The 23,755-nt window shown below is 56.4% G+C and overlaps 2 protein-coding genes across 3 annotated transcripts; both read right to left on the minus strand.

Annotated features, from left to right (window-relative positions):
• Positions 1-629: 629 nt before the first annotated feature.
• FAM50A (family with sequence similarity 50 member A) lies at positions 630-10,969 on the minus strand. Of its 2 annotated transcripts, none has more exons than XM_029067995.2 (13): positions 10,765-10,969; positions 7,822-7,906; positions 6,520-6,619; positions 5,222-5,364; positions 5,050-5,126; positions 4,459-4,525; positions 3,291-3,352; positions 2,827-2,903; positions 2,494-2,548; positions 2,194-2,242; positions 1,639-1,709; positions 1,398-1,508; positions 630-1,010 (listed from the first exon to the last, which is right to left on the minus strand). In XM_029067995.2, the coding sequence occupies exons 1-13, from the start codon at positions 10,873-10,875 to the stop codon at positions 1,002-1,004; spliced, it is 1,017 nt and encodes a 338-aa protein (XP_028923828.1). In that variant the 5' UTR covers positions 10,876-10,969; the 3' UTR covers positions 630-1,001. The 2 variants fall into 2 exon arrangements, with proteins under 2 accessions (XP_028923828.1, XP_028923827.1); XM_029067994.2 differs by having other exon boundaries at positions 5,050-5,129; positions 10,765-10,968.
• A 2,111-nt stretch (positions 10,970-13,080) lies between these two features.
• GDI1 (GDP dissociation inhibitor 1) lies at positions 13,081-22,601 on the minus strand. Its single transcript, XM_029067672.2, has 11 exons — positions 22,496-22,601; positions 20,333-20,440; positions 19,929-20,028; positions 18,775-18,909; positions 18,058-18,256; positions 17,252-17,383; positions 16,896-16,995; positions 15,820-15,991; positions 15,367-15,511; positions 15,217-15,271; positions 13,081-14,695 (listed from the first exon to the last, which is right to left on the minus strand). Exons 1-11 carry the CDS (start codon positions 22,538-22,540, stop codon positions 14,543-14,545), a joined length of 1,344 nt encoding a protein of 447 aa, XP_028923505.1. The 5' UTR covers positions 22,541-22,601; the 3' UTR covers positions 13,081-14,542.
• Between the last annotated feature and the right edge of the window lie 1,154 nt (positions 22,602-23,755).

Raw genomic sequence — 23,755 nt, forward strand, 5'->3', positions numbered from 1 at the left:
CCCGCGGGGATGGCTGCTGCCTGGGCGACGAAAGCCGAAGACAAGACGGGAAGGAGGAGAAACTGAGGCATCGAGATGCTGGCGCCCCCTTGTGTCCCTGCTGAGACTCAAGAAAAGAGACAGAAGTAGAAGGGGGCGAGGGTCCGTGGCTCTGGTTGGCATGGCCTCCCGTTATAACTTTAAATGGTGGTGGACCTGGGCGGGCACCGGGGGACGGAAGGGGAAGAGTAGCTCACCCCACGCGTGAAAGTGGCAAGGAATTCAGTTCCCGAGCCAAACAGGGCAACTAGCAACAGGCAGTCAAGGGTTGCTTCCACCAGGTTCACCCAGCTGGGTTTTGGGGGGGTCTCCTGGCCCTCCGCTGCTGAGTCACAGCTGGTACTGGGCTTGGCTGAGTCGGCAGAGGCAGGGGCTGGGAGTGGGCTAAGGCTGGGCATGAATGGCAAGGAGCTGGGCCTAGCCGAGCCCCAGATTTCTAGTCAGAGGTGCTGAAGAGATTTTTGACATCCCGCTGCTTGACATAGTGCAGAAAAGGGACACACCCGCCCCTCTACTCTCAGGCACAGAAATACAGCACCCCCATCCTGTTCTCAGGCTAGGACTTAGGTTTTAGATAATGGACTCATACACCGGCCCCAAAGATCCATTTATTCTAAAATAAGAAATTTGGGAATCACAAGACCTCGGGAGCAGAGGCTGGGGGTGAATCCTAGAGCAAACTCCCCTAACTCTCCCCTCCCCACAACCCCAGGGCCAGTCCCTCAGCCGGGTACGTTGACCCAAGGACCCCACGGCTTCTGCAGCGCCAAAGAGACGGAAGTGAAGGGAGTGGCAAGGTCCAGAGCCCCATCTTGAGAATCGGCAGTTCTGGCAGCGGGAGCTCGCTCGGCTGAGGAAGGGGGGAGCTGGCTGACCTCACTGCCGGGCATGACCGGTGAGGGGGGTGGGAGGGGGTGTGTGTGTATATGCAAGGGTGGTGGTCTGCTGCTTCCCTCAGGAGCTCATCGGATCTGCGGGTGAGAGAAAGCAACAGAGGTATACACACATGCATGGAGAAAAAGCAAAGGAGGGAAGAGAGGGATGGAAGAGACACAGAAATAAAAAAGGCTGAGTGAGAAGGAGTGGTCATCAGTACCCTCCTGTCCCTAACCACGACAGTGGAACAAGGCAGGGAGGGCCCGGGGGAGCAGCCGGAGGGAAAGGCAGGAGCTTCATCCCCAGAGGACCACCCACCGGAACAAAAGGTCCCCACCGACCTCCAGCTTCCCTGGCCCAGGCCTCCCACCCTGTCCACAGTAAAGATGGAGAGGAGCTGGGGGAGGAGTCAGAGAGGACTCCAGGGTGGCAGGGGCCCACCCCTTGCACCCCCTGCCCACAGCATGCCCTCTGGTCCTGACCGTGTACTTATCCCACTTCTTTTCAGGGTCGTAGGGTTCCCATCTGCTGGCGGGGAAGATGTGCTTGTTTTTCTCGTACCAACTCCTCAGGACCACTTTCCCCGCATGAGACTGTAGGAAGAACCAACCCCAGAGATGGGCCAGCCGAGCCTGGGCTGCCTCCCCCCAGCTTTAGGTCTCTCGCGGCCCTCTCCCCCAAGGTCCCGTGGCGGCGGCGGTCACCAGCCTAAGAGTCCCGTACCTCATCCTTCTCCACTGTGGCGTCGCTAAGCAGCCGCACGTCATCGTGAACATCGAAGTTGAACAGCGGCCCTAGGGAGCGGCGAGAGAGACGGCAGACCAGGCGTCACAGTCCAGCTCTCTGCCCAGCACAGCCCCCGGGGGAGCCTCAGCCAGCAGAGGTAGCCGAGGAAGGGAGCTTCGAGGACTCTCCTTCCCGGCAGAGGGATCAAGTTGGGGGCATCTCTCCAGTCTCCACTCAAAGGTTGCCCCTGTAGACTGTGAGCTCCTTGTGGGCAGGGAACATGCCTCCCAAACTCGGTTGTATTGTACCTTCCCAAGCACTCAGTCCAGCTCTCTGCACAATAGGTGCTCAATAAATACCACCGATCGATTGAGCAAGAAACGGGGCCTGGGCTAGGAGGGATGTACTGGAGCTAGATGGATGGGGCCCATCCACAGAGAGGGATCAGGTTGTGAGGGGAAGGGGCAGACCTTTTTTCAACTTTCCACCCAGATGAGGGGAGGTAGCCAGTGGAGAATGGCCAGGCCGGGCCAGGCCTCTGAGATGACTCACCACTCTTGCCTCGGGCCTTGGTCACAATGAAGTCGTAGAAGCTGTGGTGCTGGAAAGGGAGGAGGAAAGGCAGGGTCACGGCCACGACCTCAGCTGTCACTGCTGCCTGACCCCTCGGCGGCCACAGCTCTGGGAAGGAACGACAGGAGGACCGAGGCAGGCGGAGCCTCGACAGATGGTGGGGGATGACTCCTTGCTCGAAATCCATCCCTCCCCCGGGATGCGGCCCCGACTCCAGAGATGGGGCGGCTGAGCCCGCTCATGTGGTAGGGGGAGCCGAGCCTGTCCTCAGACACTTACGTGAGGGATGATCAAATCCTCCTTGATGTACATGAGCTGCTCCACCCCTGCAGACCTAAGGAGAGAAGTCAACAGTGCTGGGTCTCGGCTTCCGCACTGCCCCTTCTCCAGGAATGTGCTGAAAAAAGTCAAGATGCCTGGGAGGGTTACGGGGAAGAGAGGAAAGGGCTTGCCAGTGACCAGGCCAACAGTGTCCCAGGGCACTCCTAGGGGCTGGAAAGCATCACTAGGGGCAGGGAACAGGTAGGACAAGCAGTGAGTGGGGTCCCGGCTGGCCTGCTTCCCCGGGCTGGGACACTTCCCACCCTCCTCCTCCCTCCCCCGAAGCCGCACCTCAGTTCGCTGAAATCCTTCCGCAGGATCTCCAGGGCTTTCTGCAGGAACTGCTGCATTGTGTTTCCCTTCTTCATCTACACAAAAGAGCAGCAGAGGAAGATCTAGGGGTCGAATGAGCCCCTAGGTAGAAGGGGTGAGGACAGGCTCTCAGGATCTGGCTTCTCCTTGGTCATCACCTGGGTTTCAGGTGGTCAAGCCTAATTAAGGGCAAGGGTAAGTTTGTGGGGGGAGAGAGGGGACCTCCCTGAGCAGGATTAGGCCACCCCATCCACCTCCTGGGGATCCTGGAGACTGTGGGGGTGGCCAAGCATCAGAAAACTGACTTGTGCCTGGGGAAACTGAGGGACCAAGACAAGCAGGTGGTGGGAGGGAGCCCTCGAACGAAAGCCTTGGACGCTGCCCCGGGGATCGGTGTGGATCTGGTCGGCCACCCGACCTGACATCCTGGCCCAAACTCCTACCTTGACTGTCCGGCGGTGCCCGGACCCATCCCAGTAACTGAAAGTGATCTCGATCTCTTCACCTATGGAGCAAAACCCATATGATCCCCTCACCTGTAGAGCGTGAACCATGACCCCTACCCCCTGGCCTTCCTGCCTGCCCCCCTCCCTGGCACCTGGACCCTTCCTGCCCAGGCCCCTGGGATTTGAGGGGCTAGTTTCCACCCGCCTTGGGAAGGTCCGTCCCCACTGAGGCCATGGATTGGGAAGTCACCTTGGAAAACACCTTAAGAAACCATGGGTTTAGCTCCAGGGAAGGCCTTTCACTTTGTGACTGGATTTTATTTTATGGGTTTTTCTATGTAGTACAGCCTGGTTACCTAATTGCTATCTAGGACTGGTCTTGCAACCTCAGACCTGATTTTTTGATTTAGTGGAAAGTCTGTGGGTCTTGGTGCCTTGTGTCTTGGTCGTGCCGTCTATGCTGGGGCCATACAATCCCTTGGAGAACGGCCCCACTTATCAGAGCTCAATGGGCAGAGCCAGAGAATGGCAAGAGCACGGGCTTGGAAGGCAGAGGTTTGGGTACTAATCCCAGCTCTGCCACTTGTCTGCTGTGACACCTTGGGTATGTCACTTAAGTTCTCTGTGCCTCAGTTACCTCATTTGTAAAATGGGGATTAAGACTGTGAGTCCCTAGCACTTAGTAAAGTGCTCTGCACACAGTAAGAACTCAATAAATATGATTGAGTGAATGAATGACAGGGACTGTATCCAACCTGATTATCTTGTATCTAGCCCAGCACTTCAAACTGTGCTTGGCATGTAGTAAGTGCTCAAATACCATACTTCTTATTATTATTATTGTTGTCATTAGAATAAGCAAAGCTCCTGGGGCTCAGCCTTAAGACACGGGATGCCTCTTCTCAGGGCCCTCTAGCTGGAACACCTCCTGCGAAGGAGGGTGGAAACCCCACTGTTCTGGGGTGGGAGAACATCCTTGGCTGGTGCCAGCTGAGCTAAGCTTGGACCAGCACAGCAGAGAGGAGACCTTTCTTCGGGGTGTGGGGCGGGGGGGAAGGAAGGGGTCTGCTTCTCAAACCATCACCCGACCCCACTGGCATCTAGCCCCAGAGGAGGGGGACTCCCCAGCACCCCCAGGGAAGGCCCAGTTGTCCCGGTCACCTACTCTTGATCTTCTCCTGCTTGGCCTCCCACTCCTGCCGCAGCTCCTCCCGCAGCCGGTTCTCCTCCTCCTGTGCAAAGGGACCAGAAGTGAAGTAGGCCCAGAGTTGTCCAGAGACCCTCGCCATTTCCCCTCCCCGGCTCCCCTCATCACCTCTCCTTAAAGGATGGTCAGGTGTCCGCCTCCCCAACTCCAAGCACGACAAGGAGCCTGAGGAGCCTGAAATTATGGATTGGAGCAGGGTTGAACCTTACCTAATCAAACCTGAACTGAGGCTAACTGACGGGGAGCCCTTACCCAGCCCAACACTGATTCTTCCTTTGCTTTGGCCCAACCCGACTTCTGGAGGTGCAGGTGTGAACCTGTTTCTTGCTGGGGCTGGAGTCCCAGCGGCAAGGGCAGACAGATCTGGGGGCACACTACACTGGTCTGGACTGGTGGTTTCTTCCACCTCAGGGTCCGATAAACTGGCACCACATGTTCCCTGGCTCAGGTCTGAGCCCAGTGGACCAGAACCAGGCCTAGTAGAGTGCTAATGAAATGGAGAACAGCAGCAGGAAGGCCAGAGGCTAAGAGGGGCCATGATGCCTTTACCTCTCGATCTCGGTCAGGCAAGAAACTTGTGTCCACATCAGGATTCTTCCCCAGTTTCTTCTTCTTTGTGGGGATCTCTGCTGGGAAACACAAAGCCCAGAGGAAGATTGGCCATCATGCCTCTCAAATCCCCTCTGGCCCAACCCAGCACGCTCCCGGGGACTCCCTTCACCTTCCCGCTCCAGTTCCTCCTCATCTACATCATCCTCCTCTTCCTCGTCGGCCTCTTCCTCCTCATCTAGGGTGAAGGACAAGCTGGAGATCTTTCTCTTTTCCTCCTTCTTGCGCTCCTTCTCCCGCAGTTTCTCCAGTTTCCTGCAGAGATATCTGTCAATCCTCAGGCTACGTCCAGGCCTGGGGCACCCCCCACCCCGGCTGGCCCCTACAGGTCAGTCATCCCCAAGTGCCTGGCCCCGGGCTGCCTTCCCTGACAGGGCCGATGGACTGGTGATGTCCAAGGCCCAGAGTGAGGTTGGGAAGCCTCTGTGTGCTCTTTATGGAGAGGAAGGTCCTGAGTACTTAGGGTCAGATGCAAGGATTTGAATGGAGGGAAAGGTAAGGGGCAGAGACCAAAGACAGATTCTCCGAAGAAAAAGAAGATGGGATATATTTACAAGACAGGAAAAAAAAAAGAGTGGGAACCCAATATTCTGGAGCAGATTCAGAAGTTTAGCCTGTGGGGTGACAGAAGTGGAAAACGGGGTACTCTGATGAAGAGGGGCACAGTGCGCTGGTGGAAGAGAGAGGAGGTCAGAAGGTTCTGGTCCCCCAGCTCGGGAGGTCAGAGCTAATAGAAGGAAAACGTGGGCAGGGTATGGAACTACAGAGGGGCAAGGACCCTAAGGACAGCAGAAGAGGAGGAAAGGATCCTAGACTCCCACCAAAATGAATACCGGTCTACATGCTTTGGGTTACTACATAGCAGGTCCTTGCCCAAGCAAATCCACAAATGCACCCAAGCTGTGCTGGCAGTCAATCTCCCAACACCACCATGGCCAGCTTTAGACAGCAAGTCAGTGAGGAAACTGCCTTGGGGCATGCCACTGAATGGCAATGGAGTGGTGGAGGCGACCGCAGATAGAAGTGAAAAATCCCCCACCCACTGGAAACAGATCTAGGAAGGAATGCAGTGGCTCAGAAAGGAGGTTGGGGGTGGCGGGGACACGCATTCCGGTCTTTCTGGAGAAAAATTCTAGGTTCAGGGGGTCGAATGGACTTCGGCAAGCAGCATTAGGTTACGCTGCACAAGACAACACCATCGAATGGGATGAGAGGGGACAGTACACTTTTCCCTGCCTCAGGGCAGGCAAGAGTCTGAGGTCAGGCCGGGCTGGGCCAGCCCTGACCTGCCCCACGTCATCTCCAGCCCCAGCCCAGCAGGGCAGGCAGCAGAGGAAAAGGAAGGCAGGACCCATAGCCCTGAGAAGTGCCTGAGAGGGGTGGGCATCTGAGAGTGGTGGGCCCACGCACAGCTGCAGTTCCTTGGACTGTTCCTTCTTTGCCAACTGCTTCTCCCTTTCCTTCACCAAGGCTTCCTGCTTGGCCTTCATGTCATTGAGAGTCACCAGACCTGAGGGGAAGAAACGGAGGGAGGGCCAAATCTAGGAGCTGGCTGGCCTCTCAGGCCAGACATGCTCGCTGATTCCCCCTGCCCCCCTCAGGAGATGCAGGCTGGGAGGAGAAGGGATGGCAGGTTCACACAACTAGAAGATTACAGAAGCAGCAAGGCATAGTGGATAGAGCACAAGCCTGGGAGTCAGAAGGAGTTGGGTTTTAATCCTGACTCTGCCACTTGCCTGCTGTGTGAACTCAGGCAAGTCACAACTTGGCGGTGCCTCAATTCCCTCACCTGAAAAATGGGCATTAAAATTTCATCTCTATGTGGGACAGGGACCAGGTCCAACCCAATTACTTTGTATCTACCCCAGCGCTTAGTACAGTGCCTGGAACATAGTAAGTGCTTAACAAATACCACAATTACTAATAGTAGTAGTAACATGATTATTATTAATGAGATGATGCTAAATGATCAAGCGCCAAACTGGGGCTCTGGACTGGAAGTTGGGGTTGTGAGAATGGTGATAGGGAGGAGCGTGGAGTCCTCGCAGGATCACACAGGGGGTCGGGAGATCCTGTGCCACCCGGCCCCACCATTGACCTCGCTGGGAGCTGGAGCCAGGTTTTGCTGACACAACTTGGGGCTACTTGAGCCTCTGCAGCACCACAATGTTATACTGTACTCTTCCAAGTGCTTACTATAGCGCTCAGCACACAAAAAGGACTCAGTAAATACCACTGATTGATGAACTGGACACCACTCCCAGCTTTCCTCTATATACACCTCCCTTGTTCCCCACCCCACCAGCCCAAACTACATCCAGGTCTCCTCTGCAGAAAACAATTTGGCAAACTGGCCACAGATGACAGAGGCCAGCCGAGCATTCCAGAGATGACTACACGATATGGCCGGCTCTCACCTGAATGGGGGAACCGAGGGGTCCGAAACCAATCCAATTCAGCAAAGAGCACAAGGAGATCAGGGAGGGAAGGGGAAAATTCAGACCTGTCACTCTTTAACTCTTCTGTACATTCCCCATACCCCTAGTACAGAGCTCTGCACACAGTAGGGGTTCAATCGGCCCTATTAATACTGACACAAATGGCCGGGGGAATTGCATACCGCGGTCTGGAACGCCAGGAAAGATAATTGACTCCGAAGGAGAACACGAAGGTGCAAATCTGTTGGGCAGACCAGAGCGCTCTCCAACTTACCTACGGTGCTGGATTTCAGCTCTGCCTCCACCGCATCATAGTGTGCTGAAAACTTCTTATCAATGTTGGATTTCATGATGTTTTCCTGTGGGGAGACCCCGAAGAACAGGTGCTGATGAAGGCTACTCTCCTCAGCTCCGGGGAATGGCGAGCGAAGAGTAGGGGTAGCCGCTCCCGGCCTTGCTTTCCGGCCCCCTGAACTCAGTGGACGCTGTATCAGGTTTCACCCCCATTCCTCTCGCAACCACCTTCCCTCCCCGATGCTACAGCCAAGCAAGTGTTAAAGATCTCATTCCCACCGGACACACTTGGGTAGGTTATCTCTGTCACTTTCCCCTACCTGTAATTTATTTCAGTGTCTATCTCCTCTGCTCGATGGTGAGCTCTGAGCTTGGTAGGGGTCTTCTCTACAAACTCTACCGTACTCCCCCAAGCGCTGAGTACAGTGCTTGCCACATAGTAGGAGCTCAAAACATCTTACTGTTTGAACCTCCTCCCTTCCTACCCCTCAGTATCCGCCTGATGTTCAAATCTGTTTCCTACATACTCTCAAAGCCAGATGTTTGATGAGAACCACAACCCCTCCACAGTCCTTACAGTCTAGTGCTGTGGGACTTAAAGGATCGAATAGGGGTTTGGGTGAGGGGTGGAGGCAGGGCCCAAGGAAGGGCACATACTCCTTGATTTTACTTCAAGTTTGGGGGTAGCCCCTGTCCTCTGCCCCTGGACTGGGCTGAACTACATCACACCATTTTAGGTGTGAGCCTAGAAGGGACAGTGTCAGACTGATTCCTTGCTCAAGTCACCTCGCTTCAGATAACTGGAAAGCAGACAAGATTGTGCGGAGGATGTCACCCAAGTCCTCAGAGCAGCCTTACAATTCCAAGACTGGCCCACGAGGGCACAGCATATGCCACGACACACCTTGGGCTCTGAGGAGCAGCGTGGCCTAGTGGGTATAGCACGGGCTGGGAGTCAAAAGGACCTAATAATAACTGTAGCATTTATTAAGCGCTATGTGCCAGGCACTAGGCACTAGGGCAGATACAAGGTAACTGAGTTGGACACAATCCCTGACCCACAAAAGGCTCACAGTCCTAATCCTCATTTTCCAGATGAGGTAACTGAGGCACAGAAGTTAAGTGACTTGCCCAAGCAGACAACGATAATAATAACTATGGTATTTTTTAAGCGCCAGGCACTGTACTAACCACTGGGGTAGACACAAGGTAATCAGGTTGTCCCATGTTGGGCTCACAGTCTTAATCCCCATTTTACAGATGAGGTAAATGAGGCACAGAGAAGTTAAGTGTCTTGCTCAAGGTCACACAGCAGACGAGTGGCAGAGTCGGGATTAGAATCCATGTCCTCTGACTCACAAGCTCGTGCTCTTCCCACTAAGGCATGTTGCTTCTCTTAGACAAGTGGTGGTGGTGGGGATTAGAACCCAGGGCCATGGTCTATCCGCTCGGCCACGTTGTTTCTCAATAATAATTATGGTACTTGTTAATTGCTTACTATGAGCCAAGCACTATTCTAAGCACTAGGGTGGATACAAGTTAATTAGGTTGGACGCAGTCCCTGTCTCACATGGGGCTCATACTCTTAATCCCCATTTCACAGATGAGGTAACTGAGGCCCAGAGAAAAATGTGTCTGTTTATTGTTATACCATATTCTCCCAAGCGCTTAGTACAGTGCTCTGCACACAGCAGGTGCTCAATAAATACGATCAAATGGAAGTTAAGAAGTGACTTGCTTGAAGTCACACAACAGGCATGCGATGGAACTAGAATTAGAACCCAGGTCCTTCTGATTCCCAGGTCTGTGCTCTATCCACTAAGCCATGCTCCTTCTCTGGGCTCTGTGTGGAAGCTGGACTGTGTCCAATCTGATTAGCCTGTATCAGCTCCAGCACTTACTATAATGCCTGGCTCACAGTAAATGTTTTGGATAGAGCAAGGGCTTGGGAGTCAGAGGTCGTGGGTTCTAATCCCGGCTCTGCCACTTGTCAGCTGGGTGACTTCGGGCAAGTCACTTAACTTCTCTGGGCCTCAGTGACCTCATCTGTAAAATGGGGTTTAAGACTGTGAGCCCCACGTGGGACAACCTGATAACCTTGTATCTATCCCAGCGCTTAGAACTGTGCCTGGCACATAGTAAATGCTTAAAGAATACCATTATTATTATTATCATTAAAAAGGTGGGGGGTGGCAACCGGGATGTGAACTGGGGTGGAAAGGAATTACTCCCCACTCCCATGAATATGGCCATAATATAACTGTTATATTTTCTCTCCCAAGTGCTTAGCAGAGCGCTCTGCCCCCTGGAAGCACTCAATAAATACGACGAATTGATTTGCTTGGCACATAATAACAAATAATAATAATTTTGGTACTTGTTAAACGCTTGCTATAATAATAATAATTTGTTAAGCGCTTACTACGTGCAGAGCACTGTTCTAAGCGCTGGGGGAGATACAGGGTCATCAGGTTGTCCCACGTGGGGCTCCCAGTCTTCATCCCCATTTTCCAGATGAGGTCACTGAGGCCCTGAGAAGTGAAGTGACTTGCCCACAGTCCCCCAGCTGACAAGGGGCGGAGCGGGATTCGAACCCACGACCTCTGACTCCCCAGCCCGGGCTCTTTCCACTGAGCCACGCTGCTCAGCGCTTAACAAATACCATCACTATTATCTGACTGATCCCGGGGAGGGAAGGAGGAAAGGAGGCTGGAGGAGGAACGGCAGGAGCCCGGACATGAATATTCATGACCCGCCTTCCCTTCCTCCCGAGCGGCGTTCATGAATATTAATGCGGACGGGGCCCGGGCGCGAGGGGGCGCTCGTGCGCGGGGGGGCGCATGTGCGCGTGCGCGGCTGAAGAACCTCCGCCCCGCCCCCCCCCCGGCCGCCCCGCCCCCCCCCCCCCCCGGCCGCCCCGCACCTCGGCGATGCGCTGCTTCATCTGCTCCATCTGCTCGCGCTGCTTCTCCCGCTTCTTCATCAGCTGCATGGCGCGGCCCGCCTCGCTGGCGGCGCCCTTGTACTGCGCCATGGCGGCGGCGAGAAGGAGCCGGGCCGCCGAGGAAGGGAACGCGGACGCCGGCTCCTCGGCCGGAGACTCTTCCGCCGCCGGCTGACAGGTCCTTGTGACGTCATCGCCCCGCGACGCCCAAGACCCTCCCCCCGGCACGTGATGGGGGAAACCCCCCCACCCACTTCCCGCCCTCCGCACCCGTCACGTGAAGAGGCCGGGCGCGTGAGGGCCTCGCCCATCGCCGCGCGCTGACGTAGCCCGGGGTCTGGCTCAGTGGAAAGAGCCCGGGCTGGCGAGGCGGAGGTCGTGGGTTCGAATCCCGCCTCCGCCGCTTGCCAGTTGTGACTTTAGGCAACTTCACTGTGCCTCAATGACCTCATCTGTAAAATGGGGATTAAAAACTGTGAGCCCCAAGCGGGACAACCTGATCAGCTTGTATTCCCCCCCCAGCGCTTAGAACAGTGCTTTGCACATAGTAAGCACCTAACAAATACCACCATTTTTTTTTTTAATCCCACCCCGACCGGGCCAACGCCAACCCAGGACCCCCCCAGGACCCTCCCTCCTTTGGCAACCGAAGAACCTCCTCCCTGCCAACCCACCCACACTAAAAACCAATATCTCGTAAAACTAAAATCTTACACAAGTCAAATGATTCAACATGGCTAGTTCCAGGGTGAGACCGTGGCCCAGCTTAACCTTTGAACAGGAATGGAGATCCCAGGATCGATCGTATTGCTTCTCCTCACTCCCAACACATTCCAAGCGCTTAGTACAGTGCTCTGCACATAGCACTCAATAAACACTATTGAATGAATGAATGAGCACATCTCACCTCTCCTCTGGCCCTGTGAGCCCATCATTGGGCAAGGATTGTCTCTATCTGTAGCTGAACTGTACATTCCAAGCGCTTAGTACAGTGCTCTGCACATAGTAACCGCTTAATAAATACTATTGAATGAATGTTCAGTAGTATTTATTTTATTTTTATTCCCCATTTTACAGATGAGGTCACTGAGGCACCGAGAAATTGAGTGACTTGCCCAAAGTCACACAGCTGACAGGTGGGGCCAGGATTAGAACCCATGACCTCTGACTCCTAAGCCCGTGCTCTTTCCACCGAGCCTAACTGCTTCTCTAAGTGTGTTCACTAGACTGTAAGCTCCTTGAGGGCAGAGAGCATACTAACCAACTTTTGGTACTCTACTCCCCCAAGTGCTTAGTACAGTGCTCTGCACACAGTTAGCGCTCAATAAAGACCACTGATTGAGGCAGTGAGCAGGAGTAATTGCCCTCACCACCCCACACCACCTGTCCCTCTCAAAGACTGGTTGCGGGGGCTGGTGGGGAGGTCAGAGGTGGTGATGGAGTAGTTGTGGAATTCACCTCACTGGCCAAGTTGTAAGCTTTCAGCCTACTGTCAGGACCTGGACCCCAGCCCTCTTTCCACCCCCGCTCTAACTCTGGAGGTCCTTTTTCCCTGGTCACATGGCAGCTAGGGCCACGTTCGTTCTTCCACAATCTTTTTTATTTGTCATTTATTTTTTGTCAAATACACAGTAAATGGGGAGGAGAGACACATTCACTTTGCAAGAAAATTCCCCAAGTAGTGTTTGGGAGAGGAGGGGGGAAGGGTATCCATTTCCCCACCTCCCCCTGGTTGTTTTTTTTTTCTTCTCCTTTTCTCTTCCAGAAATGAATAGAGGACAACACACACAGTTTGACCCCACCCAAAAAAAAATACAAACACCCTCCCCAACCCCCCCCCCCCAAACTCCCCCCCCTAGGCAGGGACAGGTACCTAGCAGCCAGCCCACCCCTAACCCCCAAACTCACCATCACCCATTCACTCTTATTATGCTTCAATGGGAAAGGGCAGGGAATAGTTGGGGTGGAAAGCAGCTATGGATTCGGGACCCCAGCCAGGTCCCCTCCCCCCCGAGAAGAGAAGTTTGGATAAATGAGATTGAAACAGCCTTGACTCAAAACAGTAGAGAAGGGGCTAGGGCAGAGTAGCTGACTTCCCCTTCCCAACCCTCCCAACCTTGTGCTCAAGGGGTTAGGATGATTCTAGGGACCGACTATTAATAAGTTAAAATAAATTAGGTGAAGGGATTGGGAGGGGGAGGGGTCCTAGTCCAAGAAGTGGAAAGGTTAAATACATCTTTGCTTCCCTCTCTCCTCCCATCTTCCAGCACTCAAGAGAGAAGCTCAGAACACAGCAGAAGGAAAGAAGGTTGGTTAGGGCTACATGAGTTACAATCGGTAGTGGGGGGCAGCTGGCAAATGACTAAACTAGGGCCGAGGGGCAGAATCCGGGTGAGCTGGCGGGAATGAATAGGGTGGCTTCCGCCTGAGAGGCCAGGAACTCTCTGCTCCCTCTCCCCCTGCAAGAGAGGGGGTCCCAAGCTCGGAAGTGGCGCGAGAGGGAAGAGAAGGAAAAAAAATGGAGAAGCTGGTGCTTCCACCCCACACCGGCTGACTCCTCCCTCCTCCTCCTCCCTTAGCAGGATGAGGGGGAGGAGGGGACAGGGAAAGAGCACGCCACTGGGGGTATGCACACACGATTCCTTTTTTCGGCCCTCTGAAACTTGAGGGGCGGCAAAGCCTGAGGCAGAGTCCCCCAAACTCATTTCCTCTTTTATCCGCCTCTTCCCCATCACCTCCAGGCATCCATCTAGGGTTTTCCCAGGACTGCCTGAGAGACTGGTCCTGAACACCAACCAGCACCTGCAGCCCCGGATGAAGGTGCCCTCCATCTGGGAGCACTGACTCTCCCGCCTACCTATCCTTCCCTCGGGGCAGCAGACAGAACCTAAACTTGGAGGGGACTGAGGGCGCAGAGGGGCCAAGAGTCCTTTCCCCCTGACAGGAGGAAAATCTCCCTGGGTGGAGAGAAATGTGGAGAGGTGGGAGGAGGGGAAGTGTCGGGGGGAGTCAAGGAGTCAAGCCCCCAGAACCTGGCAGCACCGCAAAGGGCTAGGCAATGCCGAGCTCAACCCGAGGAACATTGCCTCCCCTGAAAATTTTCCTCCGATTTTCAACAGTGAGTCCACCTTTCTTCTAGGGGGTTTGGAGGGGAAGGGTGTCAACTGGGGAGAAGGGGCCCCAGCATGAGGGGAGAGGGGGCAGTGGCTGCCGTTGGGATTTAACAAGATTTGGGGAAGAAGGAAGACCACCTAGCTATCTGTCCTCAACATCCGTCAAGCCCACATCACATATGGGCAGGGGTTGGTGGGGAGGGAGCAGCGAGGGTGACAGTACTCACGAATGGAGACCGTTGCCTTCTGGGACCCGACTTTCTAATCAAAGAGGAAGATGCCTTGGTCCTCTGACCACAAGGCCCATTCTGCCCCTGGGAATCAGGGGAGAATACAGGGTAGGGCAGAGGGGTTTGGTCACCTAATAGAATAAGAGCGCTGCCCTATGAGAACCAAAAGGAAGAGATGGTTGAGAGGGGAACTCAGCAAGGCAGAGGGAAGGAGGGAGGGATGGAGGGAGGGAATGAATACAGGCCACCTTCTCTCCTTCCGCTACATCCAATTGGAAAAGTGAGAGTGACGGAGAGAGGAGAGGGCCAGGCAAGGGCCCGGGGAGTTCTGAGAAAGACTGAAACAGAAGACGAGAGGGAGCTGGGAGTGGGGTGCTGGGTGGGGGGAGGGTGGAGCGGCCAAGCCACCCGCCATCACTGCTCGTCTTCCCCAAAGACATCGTTCTGTTTGCGCTTCATGTTCTCAAAGTCGAAGTCTGTCCCGGCCATCCGCTTGTAGATATCCTTGATGTCATTGCAGGTTGTCTCAAAGTGGGTGGTGGCATCATAGGAGCAGGAGCAGAACACCTGGGGACCGAGGGGAAGGTGGGGTGGGGTGGAGGAGACGCACTCTGGGAGGAGAGTTTGGCTCCCCCAGCACCAAAGGTGGGAAGGAGTGTGGGTGGTTGCTGCCCTCTCACCCTACTTCCCTTACACACTGTCCTGACACAGTGCCTGGCACATGGTAAGCTCTTAACAAATACCGCGATTTATCGTTATTACTGTTGCAGGCGGTGGCGCTGCCAATGGAGAGGGAGGAAGGAAGGAGAAAGGACAGAGCAGAGGGGAATGGAGAGGAGGGGAGGAAGGGAGGGAGTTAATCTCAACCAAACAAGGACCTTCCCTCTGTGCCCAGCCCAATTTGGAGGACGTTGGGGCTGAAGGGAGCAGGTTCCTGCTGAGGAAAAAGACTCCCTGAAAGAGGGGCCGACCAGTCGAGTTGGAGGAAGAATGGGAAAAATGAGGGAGGTCGGCAGGGATGAGGAGTGTAGTCCAGGGAGAAATGGGCAGAAGTTGTCTGTAGGAACGAGGAGAAGGGAACAGGTTACCTGGCTCTCGGATCCATCTTCTGTCGGCTCGAACAGGTCACTGATTGCCACAAACCTGGGGACAGAAGAGGCGAGCGTACCTCGGTCAGCCCAGCCAGGCCCGGCCCCTCACCCTGCCCTCAGAGTGGGTTTCCGGTCCCCGGCCCTCACTTCTGGTCGATGGGCTCCAGCAGCTCCAGCGCCGGCTCGATCTCCTTTTCGGGCTCAGCTGTCTCCACCGTGGTGCTGACGATGGCAATGTACTTGCCCTGGGCAGCCACGTTGTGGGCGTAGGAAATCATGCAAACGTAGATGTCTGTGGGGGGCACCCCGCCATAGGGAGACAGTCAGTGGTGGCCTCTCCCAGGTCACTAAAGAAGCCACCACTCCCAAGACCCACTGGACACACTGGTCCTGGCAGTGCCAGAGCAACCTCCTGGTCCCCAGCACACAGCTAGATTGTAAGCTCCTTGAAGGCAGGGTCTACTAAACTCTCTTGCCCTCTGCAGAGCGCTTCATCCAGAGCTCTACCCACAGGAAGCGCTCAATAAGTACCATTAATGCATCGAAAGCACCAGCCTTTTGTGGACCTGGCGTTCCCGCTAGCGCCCCGGCACTGCCCACCTGACTTCCTGTTGACCTGGTTCTGAGGGATGATGATTTGGCAGGAATTGGCGTCGTTAGTGTTCTTGATGGGATGGCTCAAGATGCAGATGACGCGGATCACCTGGCCCGCCTTACGCACACGATCTGGCACGTAGCTGGGGTCGCAGATCAGCTGCTTGCAACGGGCCACCTGGGGAGGAGGGCCAAGCCCAGGGTTTGGGGGGGCAGCTTTTCATTTTTGCGGGTGGGGAGTGAGCAAGCAGGAGGAGCCTCGTAACAGTATCAGAGAGCTCATGGGTCAGAAAGTCACGCTATCCTGTCTTTTCAGCCCGAAACGTGGCTCCTCTCAACCCAGCTGTGTCAGTGCCTGGGGATGAGTGAGGCTATGGGGCCTGGTCCAAAGAGCTGGAAACTTCTGGGGACGATGGTCACCCCTACCTGCACCCAAATACGTTGGCGGGTAAGGGATGATCAGATGTGGAGGAGGAGGAGGGGTTTGGGGGAGCTCAAAGATTCATCCTTCCATCCCCGGCCGCCCGCCCACCTTCTCGTGGTTTCCCGATCCACATTCTCTGAGCTCGTTCCGGGGCAAAAGATCTCCAAGATGGTCCAGATCCCAGCAAGCCCCAGGGAGGCATTCCTCAGCCTTGGAGTTCCCAGCCTAGAACCTCCCTTCCCTTCCCTACAGCATTATGAAAGCCTAGTTTTCCTGGAATCCCTCCTCAGAGCTAAGCCCTATCCAAATCAATGGTGACTCCGAGCCCAAGCCGCTGGCAAAGAAAACCCCAGATCAAGCCCAGTCACGTGATACGACTCACGCTGTGTGTGTCTGATTTTGGAGGGAGGGAGGGAGGGGTTCACACTCAAGTCCACAAACGGTGATGGCTTGGGTAGGGGGGAGGAGAGGGAAACCAGGCCGGGGGTGGTGGTAGGCTGGGGCCATTCCACAGGGCCAGAAGCTCCTCCTCTAGACCGCAAGCTTCTTGTGGGCAGGGATCATGTCTACCGACTCAAAGCATCTTTTCTATGACTTTCCAGCTCCACAGAGATTGCAACCTGAGTTTGGGGGCCCTCGGGGGAGAAACCCTGCTTACCTCTCCTTCTGATTTCACCCCCACCACCTTGCCGTTCTCCATCACGATGTCATCCACGGGCTTGTTCAACATGTAGGTCCCCCCGTAGATTGCACTCAGCCTGGGCCGGGGAAGCAGAGGGGAAAGGGAAGGTTGGGGAGAAGGGGAGAGGGAGTCCAGCGGGGGCAGAAGACTCCAGGGCGGACATAATGCTGGTGTGCCATCCCTCTTCCCTATCGGGACCTCAAACTGGCATTGTATTTCTCTGAATTCCCCTTCATCCCCATGGGGACCCTGGTTCCCCTCCAGTGGCCCTGCCCTAAACCTCCTGCAGCCCCGGGACACCCAGGCCTTCCCTGAGAGGGCTGCCTGCTCACCTGGCAAAGCCTTGGGGCAGCTCCCCCAGGCCATAGAGAGGGTAGAGGTACGGACTCTTGCCGTATCGAGCCAGAGATTCGCTGTACAGCTTGATGCGGTTGATGGTCTCCAGACAGGGCTGATCCAGATAACTGTCAAGCAACATGAGGCGAGTAATTTGTGGGAGAAGGCTAGTGGTCCGGCAACTCTGGGGAGGAGGGTGGTCTGACCTTCTCTTCCCCTTCTGCCCTTGGACCACCCACAGAGCCCCTCCCTTCCAGCTAACGGGAAGTCCGCCGGTCTCCAAGTAATCTCAGAGGATGGAAGCTTGCGGGCCGATGGTCGAAGACGGGCTGGAACCCCGAGGGTTGGGGAGAAGGGGGGGATGGGATGAAAAGCAGCGTGGCCTGGTGGCAAGAGCACAGGCCTGGAACTCAGAGGACCTGGGTTCTAATCCCGCTTTGCCATTTACCTGCTGCGTGACCTTAGTCAAATCACTTCACTTTTCTGTACCTCAGTTTCCTCATCTGTAAAATGGGGATTAAATCCTACTCCTTTCTACTTAGACTGTGAGTCCCATTTGGGACAGGGACCGCATTCAATATGATTACCTTGTATCTACTCTGGCCCTAGTACAGTACTTGGTGCAAAGAAACACTTAACAAGTATCACTTAAAAACAAAAAGGGGAGGGGAGAAAGCGGGGAAGGTGGAGGGCTACGGAAGGGAGGAAAGGGAACCAGAGGGGCAGCCCTCCCTCCACGCCCCAAGCCCCCCGCTTCCAGGGCACCCCTCTGTTTCTCCCCACCCAGGCCCCCCAGGCTCACTCATCCGTGCGGTACAGGGCCAGGGCGTGGCCGGTGAAGTCAATGACATCTTGGCCCAAGTCGAACTTCTTGTAGACATCCCGCATGGTCGTGCTCTGGGGCTCGACCCCCTCGAAGGTCTTGGGGTCGTTCTCGTCAAAGTTCGCCACGAACACCAGGAACTTGCGGAAGCGGCGCTTCTCAAACATGCCCATTAGGTCTGGCGGGAGGCATGGGAGGGTCGGGAGCCCTCCCCAGCCCCCCGACCTCCACCCTGGGGACCTCCCCAGCTCCACTCCCGACCTCTGCCCCGGGAATCTTCCCCAGCCCCCCAACCTATGCCTCAGGGACCTCCACTGCCCCACGGACTTCCCTTTTTTCGAGTGGACTCTAACAGCGGAATGTGTGCATGTGGGGGGGTGGAGGACAAATCAGAGAATCAAAGGTCAAGACTTTGAAAGGGCTGAAGCCTTTAAATCCCTGCTCCTTCTCAGTCTCAGGCAAGGAGGGAGAGAGGCAGGTGGCCCCAACAACAAAGCAGGAGGTCCGATGACTATTCTGGGCTTAGTCTGGCGCCGCTGGGCAACTGAGCACACCACCCCCCTTCCTGTGCCTCAGTATCCCCAACATTCGACCATGTCCCCCAGCCTCTGTGGGGCAGGGAGTCCCCAGAGGCTGGAGGGGAGATGGGTGTTCCCGCCCAGTGTCTGAGAGGCCGGGGAGGATTGGGACACTCACTGGAGGCCAGGGCCTCGGTCTCTGTGGACGGCACTTTGTAGATCTTGCCACCCTTGTAGACAAAGCTGCCTTCCACCACCTTAAAGTCCAGGTAGCGCGTCACCTCCGTGTACAGGAGCATCTTGACCAGCTGACCTGCAGCACGGAGGGAGGCCCAGGCAGAGGTGTGAGAAACAGCCCCTCTCCCCCATCCATCTCGCTTTCCGAGAGCTCCCTCCCGGGCAACCCACCATCACCCCAGTTCAGGAACTGACCCTTTGCCCATCTTCCCAGTTCCCTCTGCATCCTTGGCCTGGCCGCCTTTTATCCCACCCTTGGACTCGGTCAGTCAGTCAATGTGGCAAGATTCAGAGGTCGTGGGTTCTAATTCCGCCTCTGCCACCTGTCTGCTGGGTGACTTTGGGCAAATCACTTAACTTTTCTGGGCCTCAGTTACCTCATCTGTAGAATGGGGATTGAGATTGTGAGCCCCACACGTGACAACCCGATGACCTTGTATCTACCCTAGAGCTTAGAACAGTGCTTACAACAGCACATAGTAAGCGCTTAACAAATACCATAATTATTATTAATCAATCATATTTATTGAGCGCTTCCTGTGTGCAGAGCCCTATACTAAACGCTTGGGTGAGTGCAACACAACCGAATTAGCAGATACGTTCCTGCCCTCAGTGAGCGGCATGGGCTGGTGGATAGAGCACAGGCCTGGGAGTCAGAAGGACCTACGTTCTAGATCCAGCTCTGCCACTTGTCTTCTGTGGGACCTTGGGCAAGTTACTTCACTTCTCTGGGCCTCAGTTAACCTCATCTTGTAAAATGGGGAATTGAGATTGTGAGCCCACATGGGAGAGGAACTGCGCCCAAACCAATTTGCTTGTATCCACCCCAGCGCTTAGAATAGTGCCTGTCACATAGTAAGCGCTTAACAAATACCATCATCATCACATCATTCTCTGTGCCTCAGTTACCTCATCTGTAAAATGGGGAATATGATTGTGAACCCCATTTGGGACATGGACTATGTCCAATCTGATTCTCTTGTATCTACCTCAGGGCTTAGAAGAGGGCTTGGCACATAGAAAGTGCTCAACAAATATATATATAAAAAAAAGAGCTCACAAGGAAGCAACTGCCCCTGCCGGGGCGCCTCTTACCATTGGCCATTAGGAACTTGGGAATCAGGTCCACGTTCCAGTCTCGGCCCCGGCCCATGCTCTCGGGGGGACCCTCTGGGAGTTCGAACCTCTTATACAGCTGCAGGGGCGAAAGGCATTGAGAGACCCCGGGGAAGGGGACAGGGACTGAGTCCCTCCCCCATCCTCCCCCCTCCCTCCTCAGAATGCACACAGGCTTCCAGGCACCAGGATCCCCCTCCCAACCCCGACCACGGCAAGCCCTGGAGTCAGCCGTCCATTAGGGAAGGTAAAGGGGAACTAGAAGCAAAGGGGATTTGGGGGGCTGGAGGGGACCGAGGGGCTCGGCTCCCACCCGCATTCCCGCTGGGGCTCGGCAGCTGGAAAGGGGGCTTGGGGTCCAGGTCAAGAGGGCCCGACCTCACCTCTTCCAGGGGCGTGATGGAGGAGCTCTCGCCCCCATAGTATGGGTTCCGGTCCATGTGGAGCACCTTCTTCCCGTTCACAGACATGATGCCCGAGAGAATGCATTCCTGGCCAGAGGCGGTGGGGTCGGGGAAGGAAGCAGAAGGGAGTGTGGGGGAGGTGATGAGTAGGGGTCAGGGGCCTGGGGCTGGGGGAGGATGGAGCCACTCCCTGCTCCCATCCTCCCGCTCCCGCCCAAAAGGCCCCTTCCCCCCATCCCCGGGGATCCCCGACGCAGCTGGGCCTAGCCGGAGGCCTTTATGTCTCTCCGCTAGCCCAGGAGGCAATGATTTACACTCCATAGACAGAAGACCCGGCACACCTTGAGAGAAATGTGGGGAGAGAGGAAAAATGGCGGGGTGACACAGCCCAATCTGGGCCCCACCCCATCCCCCTCCTCCAAGCAGTTCTGTTCTTGGTCCCCCAGAACCAAGCACAACTCCAGAGCAATCCTTCCGAATCCACCACCGACACTCACCACCTGCCCTTTGACCCTTCTACGTGCAGTCCACCTGCCGGGCCTGGGATGGGGAGGGGGCCGAGAGGCCAGAGGGACAACAGCGAGGGGGGAGAAGAGGCGCTAAAGCGGGAGAGAGCAAAGGGTGGGGGGAGGGCCCACAGCCGGGTTTCTTGATGACACCGCCCTCTGACTCTGACATCTTATCCTTGGGAGTGAGTAAGGGGGGTGGGAAGGGAGAGAGCAAGAGCCTTCAGTGCCCACAGAGGCCAATTAGAAAGACACCGCCCTGGGGCTTGCTCTCTCCCTCGAGGGAAGGATGGGGCAAGAATTCCTAGGACTGAACCTCCACCCCTGAAAAAAAAAAGCAGGGCATTACAGGGGCACAAGGTTCCAGAACCCGTACGATATCCTTCACGAAGACACCACACTCCCCACCACCCTGGATTTGAAGAGCAGCAAATGGGAGCCCTGGGCAGCGAGCTGCAGATACGCCGACACCCCTCTGCCCCTGTGGGATCCTTGTCTGGGGGTGGACTGGGGGCAGGAGGTGACCAGGGAGTCCCCCTGCCCCAGGGGCATTGGGATAGGCAGGGCTTCCCAGGGGCCCAAGAAGTCCTCTCCTCTCCGGTAGGGCACACTGAGGGGAGCGATACTACACTCGGGGTCAGAGGACACCCCTTCCTCCTCCTCATTTCTCAGAGCTGTCAAGAAGGAGAAACCCAATGGTCTGATGTAAGATTAGGCCTGGCTTTACACGGCAAGGACGGGAGGATGGGTGGGAGGGCGGCCGGGGAGGTCCGGATGGGTCCCGGGGACGGCCCTTCCCGCTATGCCCTCTCCAGGTCTGGGGCAAGGAGAAAGGCTTGGCCTTTCCCCTCAGGCCTACGGAGGAGATGGCATCCAGAAGGGGAGGGGAGGAGGAGGGACACGGCCATTCTCTCCCTCCCCTCCTCCCCACCCCACCCTTCTGCGCAGGAAAGGTTAGCAGCCGCACGGATGGCATCGCCCGCCCGGGGGGACCGTGCTCCGTGGGGTGGGTCCGCGAGGGGACCCGAGCGACCCTCCCCCGCTGGCTCATCCCCGGCTACCCGGGGGCCGGGGAGGGGAAGGGTCATCTGCTGGGTGACGGACCCCCTGTCCAGAGGCCAGAGATGGGCTGGGGGTGGCAGCGGGGAGGGGATAAGAGCTAAAGAAGGGAAGAGGAAGATGGGAGGGCAGAAAATGCAGCCACCATGGTCTCCCACCCTCAGGTGTGTGTGTGTGTGTAAGGGGGGTGACCTCGACCTCCCCTCCTGGTCCCCAAACTCCTTGCACCTCCAAAAGCGGAGGAGAGGTGGGGGGTCGGACCCCGGATGGAGGGTGGGGAGCCCTCCACGAGCCACCCCGCGGAGGGTCTGTCGCAGGGCCCACGCTTTGGGAACCCCGCCCTGGGGGAGGAGGGCGGGGGGGGCAGGATGGGGGGGGGCCTGTTGCCAGGGTAACAGCAGGGGATGAGGCTTGCGATGAAGGCGGTGGGGGGGGGACAGGGCAAAAACGGGGGGTGCAACTGTCGTGTGTCCCCCCCCCCCATCCCGGGGAGGGGCCCGGGGACCACCCCCCTCCCCATCCCCCGGGGCAGAGGGCCCGGGCGGAGGATGGGCGGCGCCGGGAGGCCGAGACTCACCGTGAGGCCGGTGCCCAGCACGATCACATCGTATTCCTCGTCCATGGCTCCTGCTCCCCCCTCCAGCCGCCGCCGCCGCCGCTGAAATGGACCAAAGATGGCGGCCGCAGCACCTCCGCCCGGCCCGCCCCCTCCGCCGCCTCAAAGAGTCCCGGCCCCCTCCCCCGCCTCGCCGGCGACCCCTCGACCCCCCGTTTCTCCCGGGGAGCGGGGAGGGGGAGACACTCGCGTTGCCCTCCCCCGGCTGCCCCGGGGCCTTCTCGGCTCCCCGGGCCCGGGGCGGGCAGAGAGAAGGATGGAGCCGGTGATGCGCCCGAGGGAGGGATCCGTCCGCGCCGCCTGCATCTTTCCAGGAGATGATGCTCGGCCGCTGGGGAGGGGCCGGGGGGAGGGAAACTGAGTCAGGGGGCTGCGGGGGCCTGGGATGAGCCGGCTGACGGCGTGGGGGGGCCGGCTCGGAGGGCACCAAGAGGAAAAGGAGAGAAGTCCGGTCTCTAGCGGAGATGCTAAGCTTAGAATTCGCCTTCAGTGGGACTGGGGGGAGGGCAGGGTGGTCAGTAAGGTGGCATAGGAGATGGGTGTCGAATGATTTCTCAACGGCCCTTGAAGAGCAGTACGGAAATGGCAGTTGATAATTGTAGACTGCCTGCTGGTTGTGGACAGGGATAGCCTAATAATTATGGCCGTATTTGTTAAGCGCTTCCTATGTCCCGGGCGCTGTAGTAAGCGCCGGGGTGGGTGCGAGCGAATGGGGTCCCCGTCTCTCACTGGGTTCACAGTCTCAATCTCCATTTTACAGATGAGGGAACTGAGGCACAGAGAAGTAAAGTGACTTGCCCAAGGTCACGCAGCAGACAAGTGGCGGAGCCGGGATTAGAGTCCGTGACCTCCTGACTCCCAGGCCTGTGCTCCAGGCGCTACGCCACAATACCGTTGATGGATGGACAGGGACTAGCTGGAGACCCCACTTAAAAGAAAGGGAATGTGGTTCCCTCACATCCAGCAGTAAGGGCTGAGGGAAGGAGGTTGATTTAACAGGGCAGTCGAGGGGTAACGGGGAATAAATATTATACAATGAATGGGTGAGGGGGTTTGGTGGGGGAGTGGTTTGGTGGGGGAGTTGGAAGGTCCAGCGAATACATTCCAACTTGCCTTCCTTCCTCTTCAGTCCTGTTTGCACATAGCACAAATTAAAATCATTCAGTGGTATTTATTGGATATGTACTGTGCGCAGAACACTGTATTAATCGCTAGGGAAAG

This window comes from Ornithorhynchus anatinus, chromosome 6, assembly GCF_004115215.2.
Source record: "Ornithorhynchus anatinus isolate Pmale09 chromosome 6, mOrnAna1.pri.v4, whole genome shotgun sequence".
In the NCBI taxonomy this organism is placed as follows: domain Eukaryota; kingdom Metazoa; phylum Chordata; class Mammalia; order Monotremata; family Ornithorhynchidae; genus Ornithorhynchus; species Ornithorhynchus anatinus.